A 21399-nucleotide genomic window follows, 5' to 3' on the forward strand; every position below is an offset into this window, starting at 1 on the left:
GATTTTTTTTCCTCGTTGAACCTATTACGAATGCTGAGGAGTAATATTAAATTACTTGTATTTCAATCACCCATATTATCATATTCATGTAATTAAGTAATATTTAATTGAGCCTGGCCAACGACTGGCAATCAACGCTGGGCCGAGATGGGCGCCCAGACCTGGCCCGATGTTATCATTCCAGGTTTCAACCAAGTCTGGCGCGGTCCCGGTTGAGGAACGGGTCCCGAAGTTCGGTAGGCCGGCCACCGGGCTTGGGCCAAGCTCGGCCCATTCGTTTTTTCGTACGTGGGAGGAAACGGAACGATTTAGTTGAGTTCAAAGGGTAATTCAGAAGTTGAATTATTAACGTTGGTTAATGACTTCATTTTATTTTCTCTTTCTCATTTGCATTTTTCCAGCCTTTCATTCCCTCGAATGAGTCGAATATTCTTGTGAATAATTAATGAAAAATAAACACAGGACGGAGAAGAGTGATTTAACGAGGGTTCAAAGAGGGTTAAACTATCGGAGTTGATTCTTCTCCTCGAGTTTTCACTCTTCGATTCTCATTTCGCAGTCGGATTCTTTCAGTATTTCATTTTTCCAAATTTGAATAATTTTATAAAAAGAAAAATCATGAATTCAAGTATAAGAATGTTCTTAATTTACGAACCAATTTGAGTTCTTCACACGGAGAAAATTATTTGATGAATTTCAATAACTAGTTGTTGAAATTCATCAATTACTTGTTGAAATTCACCAACTAGTTGGTAAAATTCACCAAATAATTTTTTCCGTCCCACACGGAGAGCAATGTTCAGTAAAAATTACGGAACTCACAGTTCATTCACCGATTACGGAATCGACTCAGAAAATTTAAGTGACGGTATTGTAATTTTTCGCAAGAGATTTAGGTAAATATTACGGAACGCTCTGAAAAAATTCCCTGATTTTAGGTAAAATTCCGTGACAGTTCCGTAAAATTTCCACAACCACATTGCGCTCCGGAATTACGGAAAAGATACGTAATTTTTATTGAATATTTCTCTCCGTGCATTCGGGGTTTTTATTTTAGGAAGTCAAAAGTTCTGAATTCCAAAACTAACAGTTTCTTCACATAAGAAAAAGTATGCCGTAATTTCAGTACAATTATACTAGATTTAACACTCCGTTGGTCGTGCAAAAGTTACGAACGCCAATGGTCGCACCGTAAGTGCCGCGCCGCACCAACATAAATCAATATAATGATAAATTGGAAAGATTTAGGAAAAATCTGAAAAAATCAACAGTGATCTAGATCATATACTTGAAGAAACCTCCTGAGATTTTTTATGTTCGGTGCTACCCTTAATTACATATTCAAGCTCAAAGTTGTCACAAGTTTCCGCGCGGAGTTGTGGAATAAAAATCAGGCCCGGTCGCGCGCTTCGCGCGCTCCCTCTTTAGGGTATGACCGGTAGGGGTTGATGGAATTGGATGTGACCCATTACGGGTCGCACCAATAACTTCCCGACCATTTGTTTTTTCTTTCATTAATTTTTTTATTATGTATTTATTCAATCTTTTTCTCACATTTCTCCGAGGAAATACCCATAGAAGACAAGAAAATCCGTGCGCGTGCTCGCACTCACACACACTCCCATGCACACACATCGCCATATTCCGCATCGAGAAAAGATGTAATTTATCAGAAAAGTAAAATTGTTTCTTGAATGTATATCGATTTCGAAAAAAGCTAGTGAACTGCTGATTAAATGTCTTCCAGTATTCCATGATTTGTGCGTTATATCAAGATTCATCGTTTCTAACAAAAAAAACTTGAAATCGCATCGTTATGCACGGAGAAATGGTCTCGTTTACAAAAAAACGCTAATTTTCGACTTTTTTCCAAATGTTTTTTGGAAAAAACTGGAGAAACGCTGAGACGATCGTCTCCATAATCTAATCAGGTTCAAGTCACATGAAAATACAGCGATTAAAAAAAAAAGTCAAATCGCATCGTTTGTTCAGGAGGAATCGTGGCACAAAATTTTTGTCACAGACGTACGCACACACATACACACATCCACACATACAGACAGGTACCTGAAAAGGGTCAGAAGTGGTTCCAAAGGTCATGAAACGTGGAGAAATGCTTAAATTTCCACATTCGATTTTCGGGGTCATTACAATAACTTCCTCCCTTCGGGTCGGGAAGTTAAAAATTTGAAAATTTAACTACTTATGATATTTTTGACGGATATTTTCATTGACAGGGCTCCTAGATACTTCAAAATGAGATGTCAAATTTTTTCAAATTTTTCTGAGGCTTTACTACAGTGTAATTTAACTCACGATCATTCGATCAATGAGCATGGCGCCACCCGTTTTCGTTTTCGAAAAAATTAGAGTTCATAGTTCAATCCTTTTATTAAGCGTTGACGTTGGCGTTTTTTCTCGGGTAAATTATTTTGCTAAAAAAAGAAAATGAAACGTCGAACGGATAGAAAAGCGGCGCCGCGCCGCTCGGTGCGAGTGAGTCCCTGTTGACCCCTCGAGCGGCAATGTTGCTACATTCACTGTCCCATTTAAAATGCGCGCATAGCGGTAAGCGCTAAGGTGGCAACAGCGCGCTCGATTTAACCCAGCGGCGCTGCGCTAATCGTGCGACGGATGAAGGCTGGCGGCCGAACGCGAACAATCGAGAGTTCAAAATTCGAAAAAAGTGCGGCGCGGCGCTCATAGCGCAACCAATGGAGTATTAAGTAAAAATTGTAATTAGATCTCTTTATTATGATTTTTAGGCCAAAATATTCTTAAAACAACTGAAAATTTCACTCATTTCGGAGATTCTTCGCTCGCTAGATGTCAGGACATTAGAGTTCGGAATTTCCGTGATTTTCGTTGCCAATGAGCGTTAAAAAGTTTTTTCTCGGTGAATTTTGGCCACTCTGAATTTTTCCGGAAAACGATGAATCACATAAGAATCAATAAGGGCAGAAATACTCGATATCGGTTGAAATCAAATGTTACTTATGAATACAGCAGACGGCTGTAATTAAATTTTTGTCATTCCGTCGTAAGAGAGTTTTAACGGCCTACGGCCGTTATGACAAGAAATATTGTTCGTCTTACGGCCTAAAAAACTTTTCTAGCTCATATGATTGCAACCCTCGCCTTCGGCTTAGGCTGCAATTCATATTTGCCAGAAAATTTTTTACTGCGCGCCACAAAATTGGCGTTTTGCAGGTCCCTCGACACGAAAATTAATATACACGACTCGCCATGGAAAACATATCACCCTCCCCCACGTGCTTGCCATCCTCGCCTTCGGCTCGGAAGGCAGTCTTGCACGTGGGGGACGGTTATCTGTTTTCCAAGACTCGGGCATGTAATGTACTATTTCGCGTCACGGGACCTGAAAAACCCCCTGCACTTTTCCCACGAGTATCGAACGATATTTTTCATCACAATGTGTGGAAAAGGGACGTTTTAGGCACGCTTCGCGTGCCTAAAAAGTTACATTTTCGCAAAGCGTGATAAAAATTAATATACACACCTCGCCATGGAAAACATATCACCCTCCCCCACGTGCTTGCCATCCTCGCCTTCGGCTCGGAAGGCAGTCTTGCACGTGGGGGACGGTTATCTGTTTTCCAAGACTCGGGCATGTAATGTACTATTTCGCGTCACGGGACCTGAAAAACCCCCTGCACTTTTCCCACGAGTATCGAACGATATTTTTCATCACAATGTGTGGAAAAGGGACGTTTTAGGCACGCTTCGCGTGCCTAAAAAGTTACATTTTCGCAAAGCGTGATAAAAATTAATATACACACCTCGCCATGGAAAACATATCACCCTCCCCCACGTGCTTGCCATCTTCGCCTTCGGCTCGGAAGGCAATCTTGCACGTGGGAGACGGTGATCTGTTTTCCAAGGCTCGTGCATGTACTATTTCGGCCTGATGACGAAATATACTATTAATCTATTGAAACTTTCATATTTTGTACATGATACTTGCTAGAACTTCTGTGATGTTTATATGTATATTTTATATTCATCTGTCCCCCTTTGCTATGAGGGTAGTCTCAAAAGCAATAAACTAAACTATATCTAAACTAAACATAAAAACCAATAACAGTCACAGAATATTGTATTCTAGTTCAAGAATAATGAAAACTGAAGCTGGCGTTTTCACTCTCAATGGTCACTTTTGAATAATTCCCATAAAAACAGTGGAAGGAAGTGGATTGCCCTTGCTACGAGATTATTTCACGATTCTTCTCCCCAGAGCAATATTTCAACTCTAAAATAATGTTTTCTTCCCCAGGGAATTAAAGCCTATGCCAACAGCTGACTGCGAACGGGGTGGTACATCATCATCCCCAAGCACCAGTGCCGGTGGCAGACGTGAACAGCGAAAAAAGCACAAAGGAGCGTAGCGAAATGTCCCGCGGCCAGATGTCGCGGGGAGGCGTACGTCGAGTATCCTTAAAACGGTGCTGATGCGGGGAAAGCTGCTCGCTCAGCAGCACTGCCGCAAGGGCTCCACGGAACTGCTCCAAGACGACACGAAAAAATAAAGTCTCATAATGAATTAAAAACGATCAAGAATTGTTCCGTGGACCTCTGAACCAAGAGAAGATGAACAATTCTTTCTAGTCTGTAGTTCAGGATAGACGCCGAATAACCTGTGATGGAACGTCAGAAGCAATTTAACAATTTAGATCGTTTAGATTCCACAGCAATCTAGCGAATTGCCATTCATTTGCATTGTTAACGAGTATGTAAGGAAGACTAAACAACCAAATTTAGTGAGGAAGTTGTAAAACGATTTTATCTCTGATCTTTCACCATTTTCCTTCTGGCAATGCACGCATGAAAAAATTCAATAGAAAACGTTAACGAATTCGCTAGAAAATTCTAGTGGAGTTCTCTAGAAATTCTATGGGGATTCTATTAAAATTCTAGGGAATTCTCGTTCAAATTCTGTTTGTTTTTTCTGCAGATTCTATTAGATATTTTTTGATAAAAAAAAAGCAATAGATTTTGATTTTTCTGTTTAAATTTTTCTCTCGATTTTTTCCATCAAAATTCGACATCTCCTAATAAAACAAGGGTATTTCAATTTTCTTTTTAAAACAAGGGTATCTCAAAATTCATATGAATGCTTGTCGCTCACATCCATTTTTAAGTCTCATGGAGCTCGCAAATCATTTTATTTCTCTTCCAATGTGAACTACGGCGATACTTCATGTTATTTGTACTTTTTGATGCATTCATACCATTTATACAGCTTTCAAGAGAAGGAAAACGTGAATTATTGGACACGGATTGTCAAAATTTTTTCCGCTATATGTTGTTTTGTTTTGCATTATAGGATCTGAATGAAAAAAACTTGGAAAATTCATGCTCAAGTATTCTTATAGAAAAAAATCCAAGCGAATATTCATAGAGAAAAATCGAAATCTATTGACTTTTTTCTGTCAGATATCTCATGGAATGAACGTAAAAAACAAATAAAATTTTAACGAGAATTCCCTAGAATTTTAAAAGAATTTCAATAGAATTTTCTAGCGAAATCGCTAAGTTTTTCTGTTGAATTTTTTTCTACGCGTAATTACATATTTGTAGTTTTGGCATCCTTTCGCCAATGATTGATCTGGATAGGAATCATCATAAGACTTTTTTTGTAGAGGAATTCGCTACCTCCATGAACCTCCATCCCCTTGTGATGTTTTCGTCTAAAACCATTCATTTTTTAGATAACTACATAAGAACGAAGATGCCATTTTCCACTCGAGTCGACGCTTTCTATGTGTGCAATTGTGGATTGATCTCGGTAATCATTGATTTTACGGAAAATTTTCAGACTTTTCCGATGAAAATTTTTCTCATTTTCAAAAGATTTTGGATACTTTCCTCCAAAATCACTAGCTTTTTGGGTAAATCAATATTAACTAACTCGCAAAAAAATTGCATAGAAAACACTAGCTATTATGGACGGATCTCAGTAATCATTGTGTTTACGGAAAACTTTCAAGAGGTTTTCAATGAAAATTTTTCTTATTTCCAAAATCTTTTGGATATTTGCCTCCAAAAGCACTATTTTTTTAAGTAAATCAATATTGAATCACACAACAAAATAATGTTGAAAACCTAGCTATTACGATCGCGGAAATCATTGATTTTACTGAACATTTTCAAGAGTTCTTCAATGTTGTGGGAAGGATTTAAAGACTTTTTCAATGAAAATTTTTCTTATTTTCAAAAAATGTTGGATATTCCCCTAAAAAATCACTAGTTTTTTTTAAGGTAAATCAATATTAAATCACACACAAAAAAATTCCATGGAAAAAGCTAGGGCATCCGTTAGAGAATTCCATTGGATTTTTGGGAGAAATTCTGTTACTTTTTCGCCAACGTACTATTTTATAGAAAAAAATCCATAGAATTTGATCTTTTCAACAAACTATTCTATTGAGATATTTTGTGTAGAATTTTTCCGATGTGAATTTTCTATGTTTTTACACTCTAAAAAAATGAACAAAAAATTTTTGAAAATTTAGGTCGATGAATGTTCATAGGAAATATATCAATAACATAGGTTCGATAGAAAAATTACGTTTTATTGACTTTTTCTGTAAAATAGATAGGCAGCTGTAGATTTGTTTAATATAATAGGGGAGAGTGGGGAAAAATGAAACAGCCGAAAAACGACTATTTTGTGAGAAGATCCGGTAAACCGCGATTCTAACCTCGCTTCGCTCGGTTTGATCGCGGTTTACGGGCCTTCTGACGAAAAATTGCATTCATCACACGGTCTAAAAGTATTTTCTGACGAATGTGATTATAGGCCTACAAAGCCACATTCGTCAGAAAATACTTTGTGGACCTTGTGATGAAAATAACTATTTGAAGCAATTCAAACAAAAAAACATTTTTTTATCAACTTTTGTTTATCAACTTTTTGTTATTGTTGGGAGTACTGATGAGAATGATAATTTGCTATTCATCTTATAATTCAATATTAAATTCGTCTGATAATTCAATTATTTGATTATAATTGAATTGATTAGATTAGGCCGATTACACTTTTCTTTCTTCATTCGATTGAAATTCAGCATCACATTTTCCTTCTTCCCTCTCTGTGTCTCCCCCTAGGCTTTGCTCTAGACTTTGAATTCTGCTGTTTCGTTTTCTTTTCAATTAATCCATTGACAAAATCTTCTCCCTTCAAAACTTATCAATAATTTTCCATTCTTCGAAATGAGAAATTATTATTCTCATTGGTACTTCCAGGAATAAAAAAAATTAATAAACAAAAGTTGATAAAAAAATATTTAATAAAAAAAATTGTTTTTGCTTGAATTGCGTCAAACTGTCGTTTTTCGGCTGTTTCATTTTGCCCCGCTGTTTCATGTTGATATCCCCTGAACTGGAGAAAATCTAACAGTATATACGAGAAAAATATACTCAGGTTTTTCTATGAAATTTTTTCGTATATGATTAAATGAATGAGACGAGTCAAATTCATTCCAGAATCTATGAATTTCCATAAAATATCTGAGAGGGATATCAAAATTTTCATTGACTCCATTCGGATGACGAAAATCTTTACGAAAATCCGCCTATCTTCCTTAATTCGAAAGATATTCACAACAGACTCATCAATTTTCAAGTGACGTTCAAGTATCTCGTTTCACCACTTCACAACTAAGATGCATAATCACCGAGTAAAAATTCCTCATGCTACTTAAACCGTTTTACCACTTCACTACTGAATATTTCGTAGATTAAGATGAACCGCAAGTATTTTTTCCCTCGGTTTAATCTGCGAATTCTTTTTACGTATAGATTAGAAGATAATTATAAAGGGAAATTGTTTTTATCTCTGAGTAGTTATAGCGTAATATAATGTTGAAATGGAAAAATTAAGATGACGTTTTCTTCTCAATTTATCGCATTGCAGAATGAAAACGTCGAGCATATTGCGTCCATCGATGTCATTAGGTTTAAAAGAGAAGAAAACATAAATAATTAAAGAAAATGGACAAGAAAAGTAGAAACCTGCATGTCGCAGGTGATGTGATTATTCAATCGGTGAATTATAAAAACAAATTATAGACAATGTGAATTTCAATAAACAAAATGAATAGATTGTATATGGATATAACCCAGCACGAGGGACTGGCTGAAGCGAAGGAAATAATTATTGAATGACAATTTTATATACAATTACTAATATAATTAATGATTCTTTCTCACAACGTTTATTAATTAATTAATTAATTATCGTTGATGTGAATGTTTTAAATTAACGAATTTTTACGTCATAATCGTTAAAATAATGCTTTTTATCGCCAACCGCTTCTTTCTTCAACGATTAAAAGAAACGAATGAGGTGCTTCGTGCTGCAATTGCATTAAGTATCGACTTCAATTCATTTTCTATTTGCATTTTTTAAATGAAAAAAAAAATAATCACATTAAGACAACACCTACACATCATACATATACCTCTAGATCAGATTTTTTTGTAATCTATTATAATCGAAATTTCGGAGTTTAGTGGTTAAACATGATAAGTTGAATGGAATACGCAGAAAAAATTCCAGAGAAATATGTCTACGGACAGATTTTCTACACTTTTCTACAGCGATTCCGCAGAATCGTTCTACAGGCTTTTTCATTTATGAATCTAGAGGAAATATTTATTTCATTCACTGAAGTAGACACGCTTCGGAAAAATAATGTAAGATTCTCATAAATATCATCATTAATGATCAGATTTATTCGAACTATGAAAAAAGATGAATAGGGAACTTGCATGGAGCTCAATTCTATCTAATTCCCCTATTTACACATTCCTCGTAAGATATGGATAGCCAATAGAGATGCAAGGTGACGTCACGAATGCAAAACCGTCAGGTCACAAAAATATGACCGTCATTGACAGTCATGTCTTCTCTTATCAATAAAACGGTCAGATAAAATTTTATCATTGAGAAATTATCTGACATGGCGGTCATTTTTTTCCGTGTCATAAAATTTTGTCATGTTTTGCCATGTTTCGTCACGATTGTCCATCAGCAGTTCATTACCCATTTCGTAGTTCATTAACTACTTCGGGGTGACATCCGGTTACAGTTTCTCCAACTTTCAGATAAAATCAGAAAAAAAAAATTCCATGTCTGAAATGACTCGACCACTTAGCGCGATATGATCATCATAACGAAAGTCGGTCACATTTTTGTCATGTGACAGTAATTGATCATTCGTGGATCAGTAATGTGACGTGTCAGTGACGGTCACATGACCGTCATCTGACATGTCATGAAATTTGCTCGCATCTCTAATAACTAAACGGCGAAAATTATGGAAAACTATTGCCTATATGTCTTATGATAATTAATTGAAATTGAGTCGTTTTCGAGGCCAATTTTTCGGTGATGACGTCAAGAAAACGGTCAGGTAACGCTTCATTGGTCGAAAAAGAAGAGAGTGGGGAGTTGTCCTCCATTGGCCAAAGTGCACACTAAGATTGGGTTAGGTTGGCTCTAGCCATTCTGTGATTGCTCCAGCGCTCGACCGTCTGTGTGACGTCACTAGCGATTTCAAAGCGTTTGAAATGTTCAACTATTAACAATTTAGTATTAATTATTAATGATTAATTAATTATTAATGAGCAATATTTCAAACGTTTGTGAATGGAATATTAATTATTCAGGTCCTAAACTTGAAATCATAAAATTGAAAAAAATTCATGCAAGTTTCCTATTACACCTGAATTTGCTAAAAGCCTGAAGCTGGGACAACTACTGACTCTAAAATGAAAAGACCTGCCGAAAGATGTAGGTATACCTATTTTTTTTACACGTGAATATATCAAATGATCGGAAATGCGTGCGTAATACAAGCGGAAATGTGAGAACACCTCCTGGGTACACGAGGACATTGTCTAGAAACAATATTTCTAGAAATTGTCTCTTAAAATCACGTATTATTGGATTAATTGCGTATTCAACGAAATGTAAAGAATCGATTTGTGATGTTTTACTACTGAATTAATAAGGAATGTTTGGAGTAAGAAAATAAGTCAAATTGGTAACGAAAATACCTATGATCTTTTTTTTTTATTTTAGGAGAGGGGAAGGAGAAGCTAATTTGTATATCAATATATTTTATTAATTCCTTCTTTTCAGTGGTTGTCTGAGCATGATTAATTACTATGTAAATTTCTCTTTTTTGAAAGTGAGAAATTTCTTTTCTTTTATTTTCCCCCCATTTTTAAAACTATTGGAGCAAAAAGACTCCAAACCTATGTTTTCTAATGGATTTTCCCTAACTACGCAAGAGGCCAAACGTCACATTTCTCCTTCCCATCGTTTCCCCAGTAAAGGCAATCTTTATCAAAATCAAGAAGCATTTTCTTATCTTCTTATTACTATATATCACGTAAATACTAAAAGGAAATTCAGCATGATTGTCTTTTTTCTACGTATTTTTCTACTCTTCCAAATGTTTTGTACCTTTCAACGATCAATGTTAAGTCATGATAAACGAAGCGAGAAGTATAGATTTTTTTTTAGACAAAAAAACATCAATGACATGTAAACGATCCATTGAGTTCTTCCCCACCAAAACATCAAGAAAATATCAACACAAGGAAAAAATCACAATTCGCGCAAAAAAATAAAAATTTAATATAAAATGTAAAAATAAAAAAATTATTATATATTTTTTATCACCGTGTATCGACGTATATTCATGATAGAAATGATTTGCGCATAAAATGGGAACATACTGTGTTTATTAAAAGGAAAATTGAAATGAAGCACAGGAGGAGAAAGGAGTTTATCTATTAATAGAAAATCAAATCGCGATCGGTCGGTCCGATTTTTTTTCTCGCACTACGCTTTTATCTCTTTCTCAAAATATATTACTACTAAAAAAATACAAAAAAAAAACTTATAACAAACTATGGGCCGTGTTTTGCACACCTTCACAATTTCAGATTTATACACACGAGTTCCATAAATTAAATTTGGACACTTTTTGCACCGGGTATAGCGTATTTGTCATACAGAATTTGTTGCACCGGAATGAATGAAAATTTTCAAACATTACGCGAAGAAATACAATTCATTAAAAGAGGAGTATTATTTCCAATTGGAGACAATTTTTTTTCACTCTCATAATATTTACAATAACTTGGGAATGTAATTAATAAAATAAGTGTTTTTTTGGAAAGACAGTCATTTCGTTCAAAATTGAAATATTACATTACATATTATTACATTAATTTGAAGGTTTATTATTTGTATTTTTTAAAATACCTACTAACATGAGAAATTTGGTCGAACCAGTTAATTAACGGTTAAAGTGTTAACAATATTTTTAATGTGAGACTATTTTTCCTATGTGTGTGTGAATCAACAATTGTATAAAACCATCATAACAACGTATGAAAATAAATTGAATGCAAAATTGAAGGTGAAGCTGGTCCATGTCAGTCGAAGACAATGGAGGTGTGCAAAACCGCTGAACGAAGACGAATGTCACAATTTCAATTCGAGCAATTACGAGCTGTGGTTCCAATAGAGGGAAAGACTCGCAGGATTTAATTAATTAGATAGAAAAAAAGGAAAATAAAGGGAAAGGAAAAACCAATTCAAACGTTATTTGACGATTGGTATGCGCTGGTCCGGATCAGTGAAAGCACCAAATGAATATTGAATCGTTACGAAATAGACTGATAAGGCGTTTTCGCAGTTCCGGAGGTTAATTCAGAGTTAATTATTCAGTTAATTATGAAGTTCAATGAAAATTGAAGATTTAAATTAATAATCACGTTGAAGTTTGCGTACTTAAGACCCGAACGGAGTCGTTGTTAAAATTTCGTGATAAAAATAAAGATTGATAAAATAATAATTTATTTTGTTGTTTTTTTTATCCCGGAGTTTTTTGTTTCTAAATCAAAGTGTTTATTTTTCTGTGTTGTGGGAAAACGATCGTTTCCTGGAAGTTCACTTGACCTGTCTTCCGAAAACTAGTTTTTCCGATAACAGAAAAATATGAATAGACTTCAGTCAACGCACCACATTCATAGGATTATGAAATATATTAAATTTCCACGCCTAGAAAGAAAAGTATTGATATTTTAAAAAATCACTTGTTTCCGAGATAAATGTAGAATGACGGAAACTTCAAATTCCCTGTGCAAGAAAGGACACAGCACAAACGAATGTCTGAATTTCACACACCTTTTGTAGACATTTTTCAGGCACTAAAACACGTCTGAATAAACTGAAAATTCGTCTGAATTTCAAACATGAATTAAGATATTTAGGCGCGTGTGCATCTGAAATTCAAATTTTCATTTTATTCTGAAGTTTTTTAGTGTCTAAAAAATGTCTACAAAAGGTGTGTGAAATTTACACATTCGTTTTTGTTGCGAACTTTCAATCTTTTTTCTCTAAGTCCCCTACTCCGGGAGATGAATTGATAGTATGAATAATTGAAATAAAAATCAATTTCTAGGAATATCATAATAGAAAGAATGATGAAAAAATATTAATTGATGCTGTTATTTCTTTCATTTATCGAGGAGTTCTGTTTAATTAAAAAATATTGATTGAAATTTCATTTTGACTAAGATGAAATGTGTGAGGTGAATGTGTTGCATTTTGTGAGCGATCACTTGAAAATTGGAAAGCCGAGGAAATTGCGGATTCCACGAGGTGACTGATGACCCATTTGGGTCCATCTGTCCCTGAAATATTATCATAAACGAGTTTATGATAAGTGAAAACGAAACGCCCACTGTCTAACATAGAAAACATTCTCTCATTGAATTTTCTCACAGGAAATTGATTTTAAATCAATTGTTTCTTTTTCTTCTTCTTTTTATTATTAATCAAAAGATGAGTAGATATAGATGAATTATGTGAAGGAAATGTGCGATTGATGGAATTAGCTTCAAATAATACCGCAGGATTTATCTGTCCCTGGATTAAACTATTCCTCACAATCAAAGTAATTATGACGAGCCTACGAAAATAAAGGAAATGTGAGAAATTTTCACTACACACAATTTTATGAACACTATGCTCGTGACCTAATTAAAATCTCTTCTGAACTGCACCACAATCTCTCCACCCCATTTGGCTAAATTAAATTGTTCTCCAGAAAATTAATTACTACAGAATGTTAATTAATGACAATTTCCGAAAATAAAAATGTGAGAAGTTTTAATTACACACAATCGTTCTGAACAAAACATGTTCCATGATTAATTAAATTCTGTATTAACAGCCAAAATGAGTTATTCGCCCAAAAAAATATTCACAACAGCATTTTTATAAACTTGTACAAAAACTAATAGTAAGAAATTTTTACGTTCTACTATCAAAACAAATCATACGAAATCCCTTTCTGACTGGATTCCAATACGTTCTAAACTCTTACGTAATAACTTGTCCAATCAAATTAGTTCAGTAGTGCAGTGGGCAGAACGAGATTGGTAAAATTCACGTGAAGATCAGTTTTTGAGAAAATATCTTGCAATGCAAACGAGATCGCGAAATATTTTATTTTTCTGCAATCGACTGTCTTTATTTTTCTCCCGTCGACTGAGAGATATGTACCGAAAACACATCTTGAAGTTTGACCACTCCAGAAGATTTCTTCTAACTGAAGAATATAAATGTACGAAGGTTGTACCTATGAAAACATCCTATAGAATTTCCTCTAGCATATCCTATAGGATTTCTTATAGGAATTCCTATGGAGAATTCGAACATTTCCTATAGGATTTCCGATAGAATTCTTTATCAGGTTTTTCCTATTGTATTTCTTATAGTATGTCCTATACGATTTTCCATAGGATTTCATATGAGATTTTAAACAGGATTTCCTATAAAATTTAGGAAGACAAGGGTCAAATTGTCATATGGAGGACATGTGGGGGTCACAAGGGTCATAAAGGGTCATATTAGAGTTATTTAAGGGGAGACTACCATGAATTTTAAAAGTCGTGGGATATGGGAGTGAGATTCTCATACATTGAAGATCGATTATATATATCTAAAAACCAATAATTAGTGCAAAAAAATCAATTGTTTATTCTTCGTTTCTTCCGTAAACGCTTAAAATGTGAAAAATAGTCCAGAGCCTTCAATTTTTAAGCTACAGAGATTTTTTGAAAAAATGTATACAATATCAATTACGAATTATTTTTTTGAGATCTGGCTTCTACACAGCTAATTTTGTTTTGTTTAATATAAAAATTTTCCCCATTCATATAAAATAGGCAGAAAAATTATTCTTAAAATATAAAAAATATATTCTCGATCTTTTCAGAAATATTTTTCACGCTATTTTACATGAATGGTGCATTTTTTAAGAATAATAACGAAATTAGCTGCACGGAGAGAAATTTTTGATAAAAATTATCCTACCGTTTTATAAAAGTGTATCATGAGTCATCGTTTCCTAATTTCTATCCTGAAATTGAGTAAAAATTAACATATGATGATCAAATTTTATTCTACGTAAGAGAAATTTTATCCTGCCGCATAATAAACTTTACCCTTCCAGTCCAATAATTTTTATGTGGATAAAAACCAAAATTCTAGAACGGTTGGTAAATTTTAAGGTACCGGTATAGTAATTTTTACTCTACTGGAACGGTAATTTTTATTTTCATCAGGATAAAATTTCTCTAACGTAGAATAAAATTTGATCATCATATATTAATTTTTACTAAATTTCGGGATAGAAATGAGGAAACCATGGCTCATCATACACTTTTATAGAATGGTAGGATAATTTCTATCGAAAATTTCTCTCTGTGTGTGTAGGAGTTAAATTTTAAAAAACTAACTTGTAATTGCTATTGCACATATTTTTCCAAGAATTTTGAAAAAGAAACCTTTGTACCTCAAAAATTGAAGGCCTTGGACTATTTTCAACATTTTTAGCGTTGGCGGGGTAAACAAACAATGAACAATTAGTTTTTTTGCACTAATTATTCGTTTTAGACAGATATAATCGATCTTCAATGCATGAAGAATCTCATTCCAATAGCCCGTGACTTTTAAAACTCATGGTAGTCCCCCCTTAAGGGTAATATGGGGGTCATATAGGGGTCATATGGAGGTCATATGGGGATCATATCAAAGTCCTACGCGATCATATAGGGGGTACCTGGGGGTCATATAGAGATTATATGGGGATCATATTGTGACGTATTGAGATCGATCAATACGTCGATTTATTTAATAATTATAATTATTATGCCCAAAGTGGTGGACGATGGGAATGGGAAACGAGGTTTCTCATTCCCTTCATCCAAAGATTGCTCAGCAGTCCCACGGTGTCCCATGGACACCAGCGTAAGCAGTTCCACGGTTTCTACAGGTCCAGTTCAGGGTGCTGAACTGTTTGACTGTGTAGGTTTCTATACAAACGAATGCACGAAACCGTATTAGTGAAGAAAACCGTGGGATTGCTTAGGTAAGCATTTTGGGACTTTGACGAGTTTGGACGACTCGGGAAGCACCAGAGTACGGCAGGAGTTGAAGATGGACGGACGTCCTCTCCTAGCCAAAAATCTAGAGTACGATCAGGAGCGAAACAGAGCGGATCTCTGAGCTCAGGCCTTCAGCCAACCAAGAACCAAGTCAAGTCAAGGTCCCAAAGTCGAGTCAAGTACCGCGTTATACCGACCCATTAAACACTACCGTGTATAAAAGGAAGTTAATATATAATTATTTTACCCACATTAGTACGGTCGGTTTAATATCGTTAACCCTCCCTCTATCCTTCACTTATCCCTCCGATTGAGCGAACCACCCGTGAGCTCACCGAGACTAGCCGAGGTCGGAGTGAAACATGAGTTATTAAAGGACAAATTAACTCATTTCGTCACAATATGAAGGTCATTTGATCCTCATATGAGCCTCTTAAGATCTCTGTATGATCCCCGTGTGCCTCCACGTGACCCTTATATCACTCCCACATGATCCCCACATGACCCGGATATAAACCCCATATAACCTCCATATGACCCTCATCTGAACCTTGTATGACCCTCATTCTGACCCTTATGACTGTAAATTTCATAGGAAATCCTATTAAAAATCTCATAGGATCCTATTGGAAATCATATAAGACATCCTGTAGGAAATGTTCGAATTTTTCATTGGATTTTTTCATACGTGTTCACACGCAAAACTACAACTCCCTACATCAACAACTATCACATACTCTTAAATTAATTAAATTTCCTCTCCTAAACACCTGCATAATCCACATCATAAAAAAAGTGCATAAAGGCATCCTGCCTAATTGAAATTCCACTCCAGCAGAATCCCAGTGAAAGTGAAGAAGTCCTTCCTCACTGCATGAGATAATTATGTCTTCACTACACGTATAACAACAAACAACACACTTCCCTGTATCAAATAATCCTCCATAATACTCATTCCACTCATTTACAGCCTGTGAAAAAAAATCCCGAACAACAAAATACTAACGTCCCATTGTTTCCCGTATAATGAATAACAATTCAAGTTTATCCATCAGATTAAATTTCTGAATAATGAAAACGTGATTGCAGCATTTATCCCATACAAACAGCAACAAGCGAAATAAAACGAAGGAGAGAAAGAAGCGAATAAAATGAAAACTGAGAGACATTAAAGCGAAATGTAGCCCATCGTCCTAGACCTTGTTCGAGGGTGAAAGTAAGGCCGTGTCAATCGTCGCTACTTCACTGCCTATCTCTGTCCTTCTCCGATGTTTGAGCATACAAAAAAACTACACCTAATAAGCAGACGGTTCAATGTAAAAGGCACAGGCTCCCCTCAGAATGAAATAGTTATATTCGTCACGAGCCTCAGTCGAAAGTTTCACTTGCTCGAAGATCCGGTTGATCCAGTTTTCATTATTATTTTTTTTCTCCAGGAACAAAATTCTTTCGGTCATTTTTTTCATGACAAATGTCAGGATTAGAATACTTGGGGCAGGAGAAACGTTCCTTTCAGGTGGATGAACTTTCGTCATTATAATTTTCATGAATTATTCAGAGAGTTTTTTCATTAGGTCATCTTAGAGTTTTGGTTCAGTGATGAAATACTTTCTTATATGATACTTCTTCCGATGAATTCATTCGAATCGGTTTTTTAATTGATTTTGAAGTTTATTTATACCCATTTTGAAAACAGTTTGACTATTTTTTTTTATCTACTAATGGGAAAAGGATGGATGACGAAACAAAATTCCTGCACTAAATCCTTATTATTATTTCACTTTCTCCCCTGATGAATGGGATTCTTAATTCATTTTTCTCGAGGTGGAATTTGGTGATCAGAACTTTTATGTCATCTCGGAATGTCGAATAACTCGAGACGCTTGAATTTCCAATTAGCTGACATACATTGATTCATCCGGATGACGTATGAAAAATTATGAAATACACTATCAAGAACATTAAGGATATCCAAGTATTTCATTTTCAATCCTGAAATTTGTCAATTAAGTTGCGAGAGAAAAATTTAAAAAAATCATGAATATTCAGAGTCATTCAAATGATATTTTGCCCAGAATTATTATTTCTTCAGACATTCGGTGTTTATAAATACATGATTGAAATTGATGAAAACGATTTCTGGAAAAATTATGGATATGAATAAATTTATTACGATTACGAACAAACCATTGAAAACTTGATTATTTATAAATTAGTTATGAAAATGCTCGTAATTTTTAAAAATTGTACTTTTTAAATTACTTTATAAATCTTCCTTCGAAAGTAAACATTTTAATTTTTTTTTCACACTTTTAAATGTTTTCTAACAGTTCAATATCGAGATTCGAATTCATACCTGCAAAGTTTGAATAATCAGCTGAAATGAAAGCTCTGATGTTCGACTACAAAAGTAAAAAAGCATCTCACTGCAGAAAATTATTTGGTGAATTTCATCAACTAATTGGTGAAATTTAACAACTAATTAATTAAAATCCAGAAAAGATTTTTCAGTTTCATTCGACAACGATTTCGTAATTAATTCTAACTTTCAATCTAAACGGGAATATTTAGTATCAAATGACGCTCAATTTTCGATTAATGAAGAACTTATATGTACCAAAATTTTCCTGATTTCTATTAATTTTCATGGAATGTTTGTACTGACATTTACATTTTTCAGTAATTTTCCCATAAAATTTCGAAATCTGAATAATGAATTTACGTGAAATTTCAGTCAGAAAAAAAATTCCAATGAGTTCACGGGAAGTTTGAACCAAAAATTGTTAGCTATGGTTATCTACAAAAAGCAACCAGCTTGAACCTCTAATTTAATAAATTGAACCAATTTTTTCTACAAGGTAGATGGTGAGGGCATATATGGGACATTCCATGTCAACTCAGCCACTTTAATTTTTTTGTACTTCAAAAATTGTAATTGGCACATTCAACATTAAGTACTGTAGAAATAAAGAATTTCTGTAAATTTTTGTGATCTTAGCATCACTAGTTTGCTCAAGATTCTTAAAAATAGCTCAATTTTTTTAAAACCCAACGTGCAAAGGAATAAGCGGATTTCAATAAGTAAAGAACGATTTCTCGTGGTTTTCCAAGTACATTTCGAATAAAAATACTCCAGTATTGCAGGAACATTTAATAACACATTTTTCGATTTTTTAAATATTCAAATTAAATTTTTGGCTACGGGCCATTCGAAAATCAATGAATTTGTTCATTTTCTGAATGCTGATCAGAATACACATTTTTTCGACACAATTTCAAAATGGGACTCAGTAATTACCATGGTGGCCAATTCGGCATGGAATGTCCCATATGCACCTGGAAACAATCCCGCAATCATTTATATCTTGAGAGTCGATCAACGTCTTTCCTAGAAGATATTTTCGCAATAATCTATAATTTCTTGTTGAATTTGATCCGTCAAATAAATCGACGAACGTTTATTGAAAATTTAACAAGTGGTTGTCGAATGAAATTGAAAAATCTTTTTCTAAATTTTAATTAATTAGTTATTGAATTTCACCAACTAGTTGGTGAAATTCACCAAATAATTTTCTCCGTGTGGAAAAAAAATAGTCAAAGTACTTGGATATCCGTAAACTTTTATATTGTAGGGATTTTGTTTGCAGTATATAAAAATTGTCTTGTAGCAAACAAAGAATGGCTGCAGTTGAAACATGCAGCGACCTCATTCCTTTCATACAATCGATTCCTTATACAATTGTGAATACTAATGAACTTTTTCCGTATTTAAAATTTTTCAATTTTTTCCCCATATAAACCATATTAATTGTTCGTAGATCTGTGAGTACAAAAAGATCTAATTTTTAAATGGTTTTTGACATCCTTACCGTGGAATGGCACCAAATTACAACTTCCCAACTCAATTATTCCTGAAGCTATCACACGTACAATTAGACGATAGAGAAAAATTTACGATCAGAAAGGCTTCCCCTCGGAAGCAAAATGAAAGAATTCATGCACTATTATGTAAACATTTAATCTCTTGAGAGAGTGTAAATAATTGAAACTGCTCAAATTACAAAAAAAAAAAAAAATAAGAGAATAATTTGTTGTCAGTCCTGAATTATTTCACATAAAATTTTTCAATGTAAACCAATTGTTTCTACATTCCAAAATAAAGGTGGTAATCTTTGAAGTCAAATACATTTTTTCTCAACAAAAATTCACGAAAATGTGATACATAAGTCTCTACTTAATTACGCGGCATAATCCCGGAATTTCCTTTTATGTCGAGTTCAATTTACTCAACTCGGAGTTAACAGAATATTTTTTCCTCTTTGTATAGTACTTGAGCGTGTGGAAGTGTGTAACAGTAGGTCAGCCACGCCGGTAGCTGGTATGTAGGTCAAGTTTGCGAGGCATTCGTTCGGACGTCCTGTGTGGTGTCGAATGCCCAATGTAAAAACCAGTCTTCTTCCTCTCTCAGTTCCTGGTTCATGATTATCATGATCGTCACCTGTGTGCGAGGGAGACAGTGGTCCGTGGCCCCCGGGACAGCAAAAATTACGATATGTATACGGCGGTATCCAGTGTGGGTAAGCGTGAAAGTAAGATCGGTTTGCTCTCACCGCTCTGACCCGCCGGGGTACCATGAGAATCTGAAACCATTAATATTATAGCTGAGTGGAATAATTCGAGGGAAATAAAGGCTTTGGGTGGAGAAAAATGTAATTGGTTGCGAAAAATAGGAGGAGCTCTTGTTTGTATTCAAATATTTAATGGTGGATGCATGAATTTATGATGCTTTTTAACGGGAAAAAAAGTTTCTATTGCTCATCGGAAGAATACATGGAGAGAATTGTTAATTTTATATGGTAGAGAACATTTTGGAAGCTATAAAACATTCAATTGTTCAATTTTTTTTTCAAAAAATTTCTAGGGTAATTTTTTTTTCTGGGTCATTTATGGAAATGATTTCATAGAGAGAAAATGAATTCAATAGCGAAACGGTTAAATCATTTCAATGGATTTTTTTTCGAGAATGACATTTTCATCTGAATTGAATCCTAAGATGACCAAAATAATTTTTAAAGCTCTTCTAGAACAAGTTGCAAATTTCAATTTGAACCGTTCTCCCCCTTCGCCACTGAATTAGTGAGAGTGAGGTATTTGACTTGATGTGAATACCCTGAGAAATATCATCATAATATCACAAAATTATTTCTTGCGCCAAATATCTTATCTCTTGGGGATCAATTTCCTGGGATAAGAATTTCGGATAATGTGTCAATGTCAGATTGCGGTGAAGTGTTCATGACTTGAACATGAACATTTCATGATAAAGTGAAAATTTCTTGCTACAAGAAATAGTTTTTTTCATGTCAGAAGATGAGAAAATGACTAAAAATATTAAAAGCTTCGATTCTGTGAATCATGAATCAGAGACTTTGATATTGAATGAATAGAGAGTTTATGCAGAGGAAAACCTCCAGAAATTTAAAAAATATAATCATCGCTTATTACACTCAATCGCTTCGAGTTCGAAGGGAAGCAATATCTTCTTTTTCTTCTTTCAATCTATTTTTGTCTTTTAAGGAATATTATCTCATTTCGAAAAACAACATCACCTTTTCATTCAGTAACTTCCTCCTTAGTCCGAAGAGTCCGCTCTCTTGTCTAAAACCTACTATAAATTGATCAGATATGTATGCGATGTTTTTCGCTCAAGAAATGACTTTTGTGATATTATGTCGATTTTTTTTTACGGTAGAAGTGAATCATATTGAGAATCAATTCATTTCATGCTATGATCAACAACTTGACTGAATCTTCACTCAGAAATGTGTAAACAGGCATAGCAACTTGATTAAAGTACACTGACAGAAAAAAATAATTTTATCAAGAGAATTTTATTTGAAC

The 21399-nt window shown here is 34.4% G+C and overlaps 1 protein-coding gene across 4 annotated transcripts in view; it reads left to right on the plus strand.

The window, feature by feature from the left end:
• Nucleotides 1–4898, plus strand: part of LOC107042868 (multiple C2 and transmembrane domain-containing protein) — a 50263-nt gene extending 45365 nt beyond the window's left edge. For all 4 annotated transcript variants that reach the window (XM_015264077.1, XM_015264078.1, XM_015264079.1 and 1 more), the window contains one exon: nucleotides 4295–4898. In XM_015264077.1, coding sequence (XP_015119563.1) covers nucleotides 4295–4406 — 112 coding nt within the window. In that variant the 3' untranslated portion in view covers nucleotides 4407–4898. The remainder of the gene's footprint in view (nucleotides 1–4294) is intronic.
• The last annotated feature ends 16501 nt before the right edge of the window (nucleotides 4899–21399 follow it).

This window comes from Diachasma alloeum, unplaced genomic scaffold (assembly GCF_001412515.2).
Source record: "Diachasma alloeum isolate Michigan unplaced genomic scaffold, Dall2.0 Dall_scaffold_00533, whole genome shotgun sequence".
In the NCBI taxonomy this organism is placed as follows: domain Eukaryota; kingdom Metazoa; phylum Arthropoda; class Insecta; order Hymenoptera; family Braconidae; genus Diachasma; species Diachasma alloeum.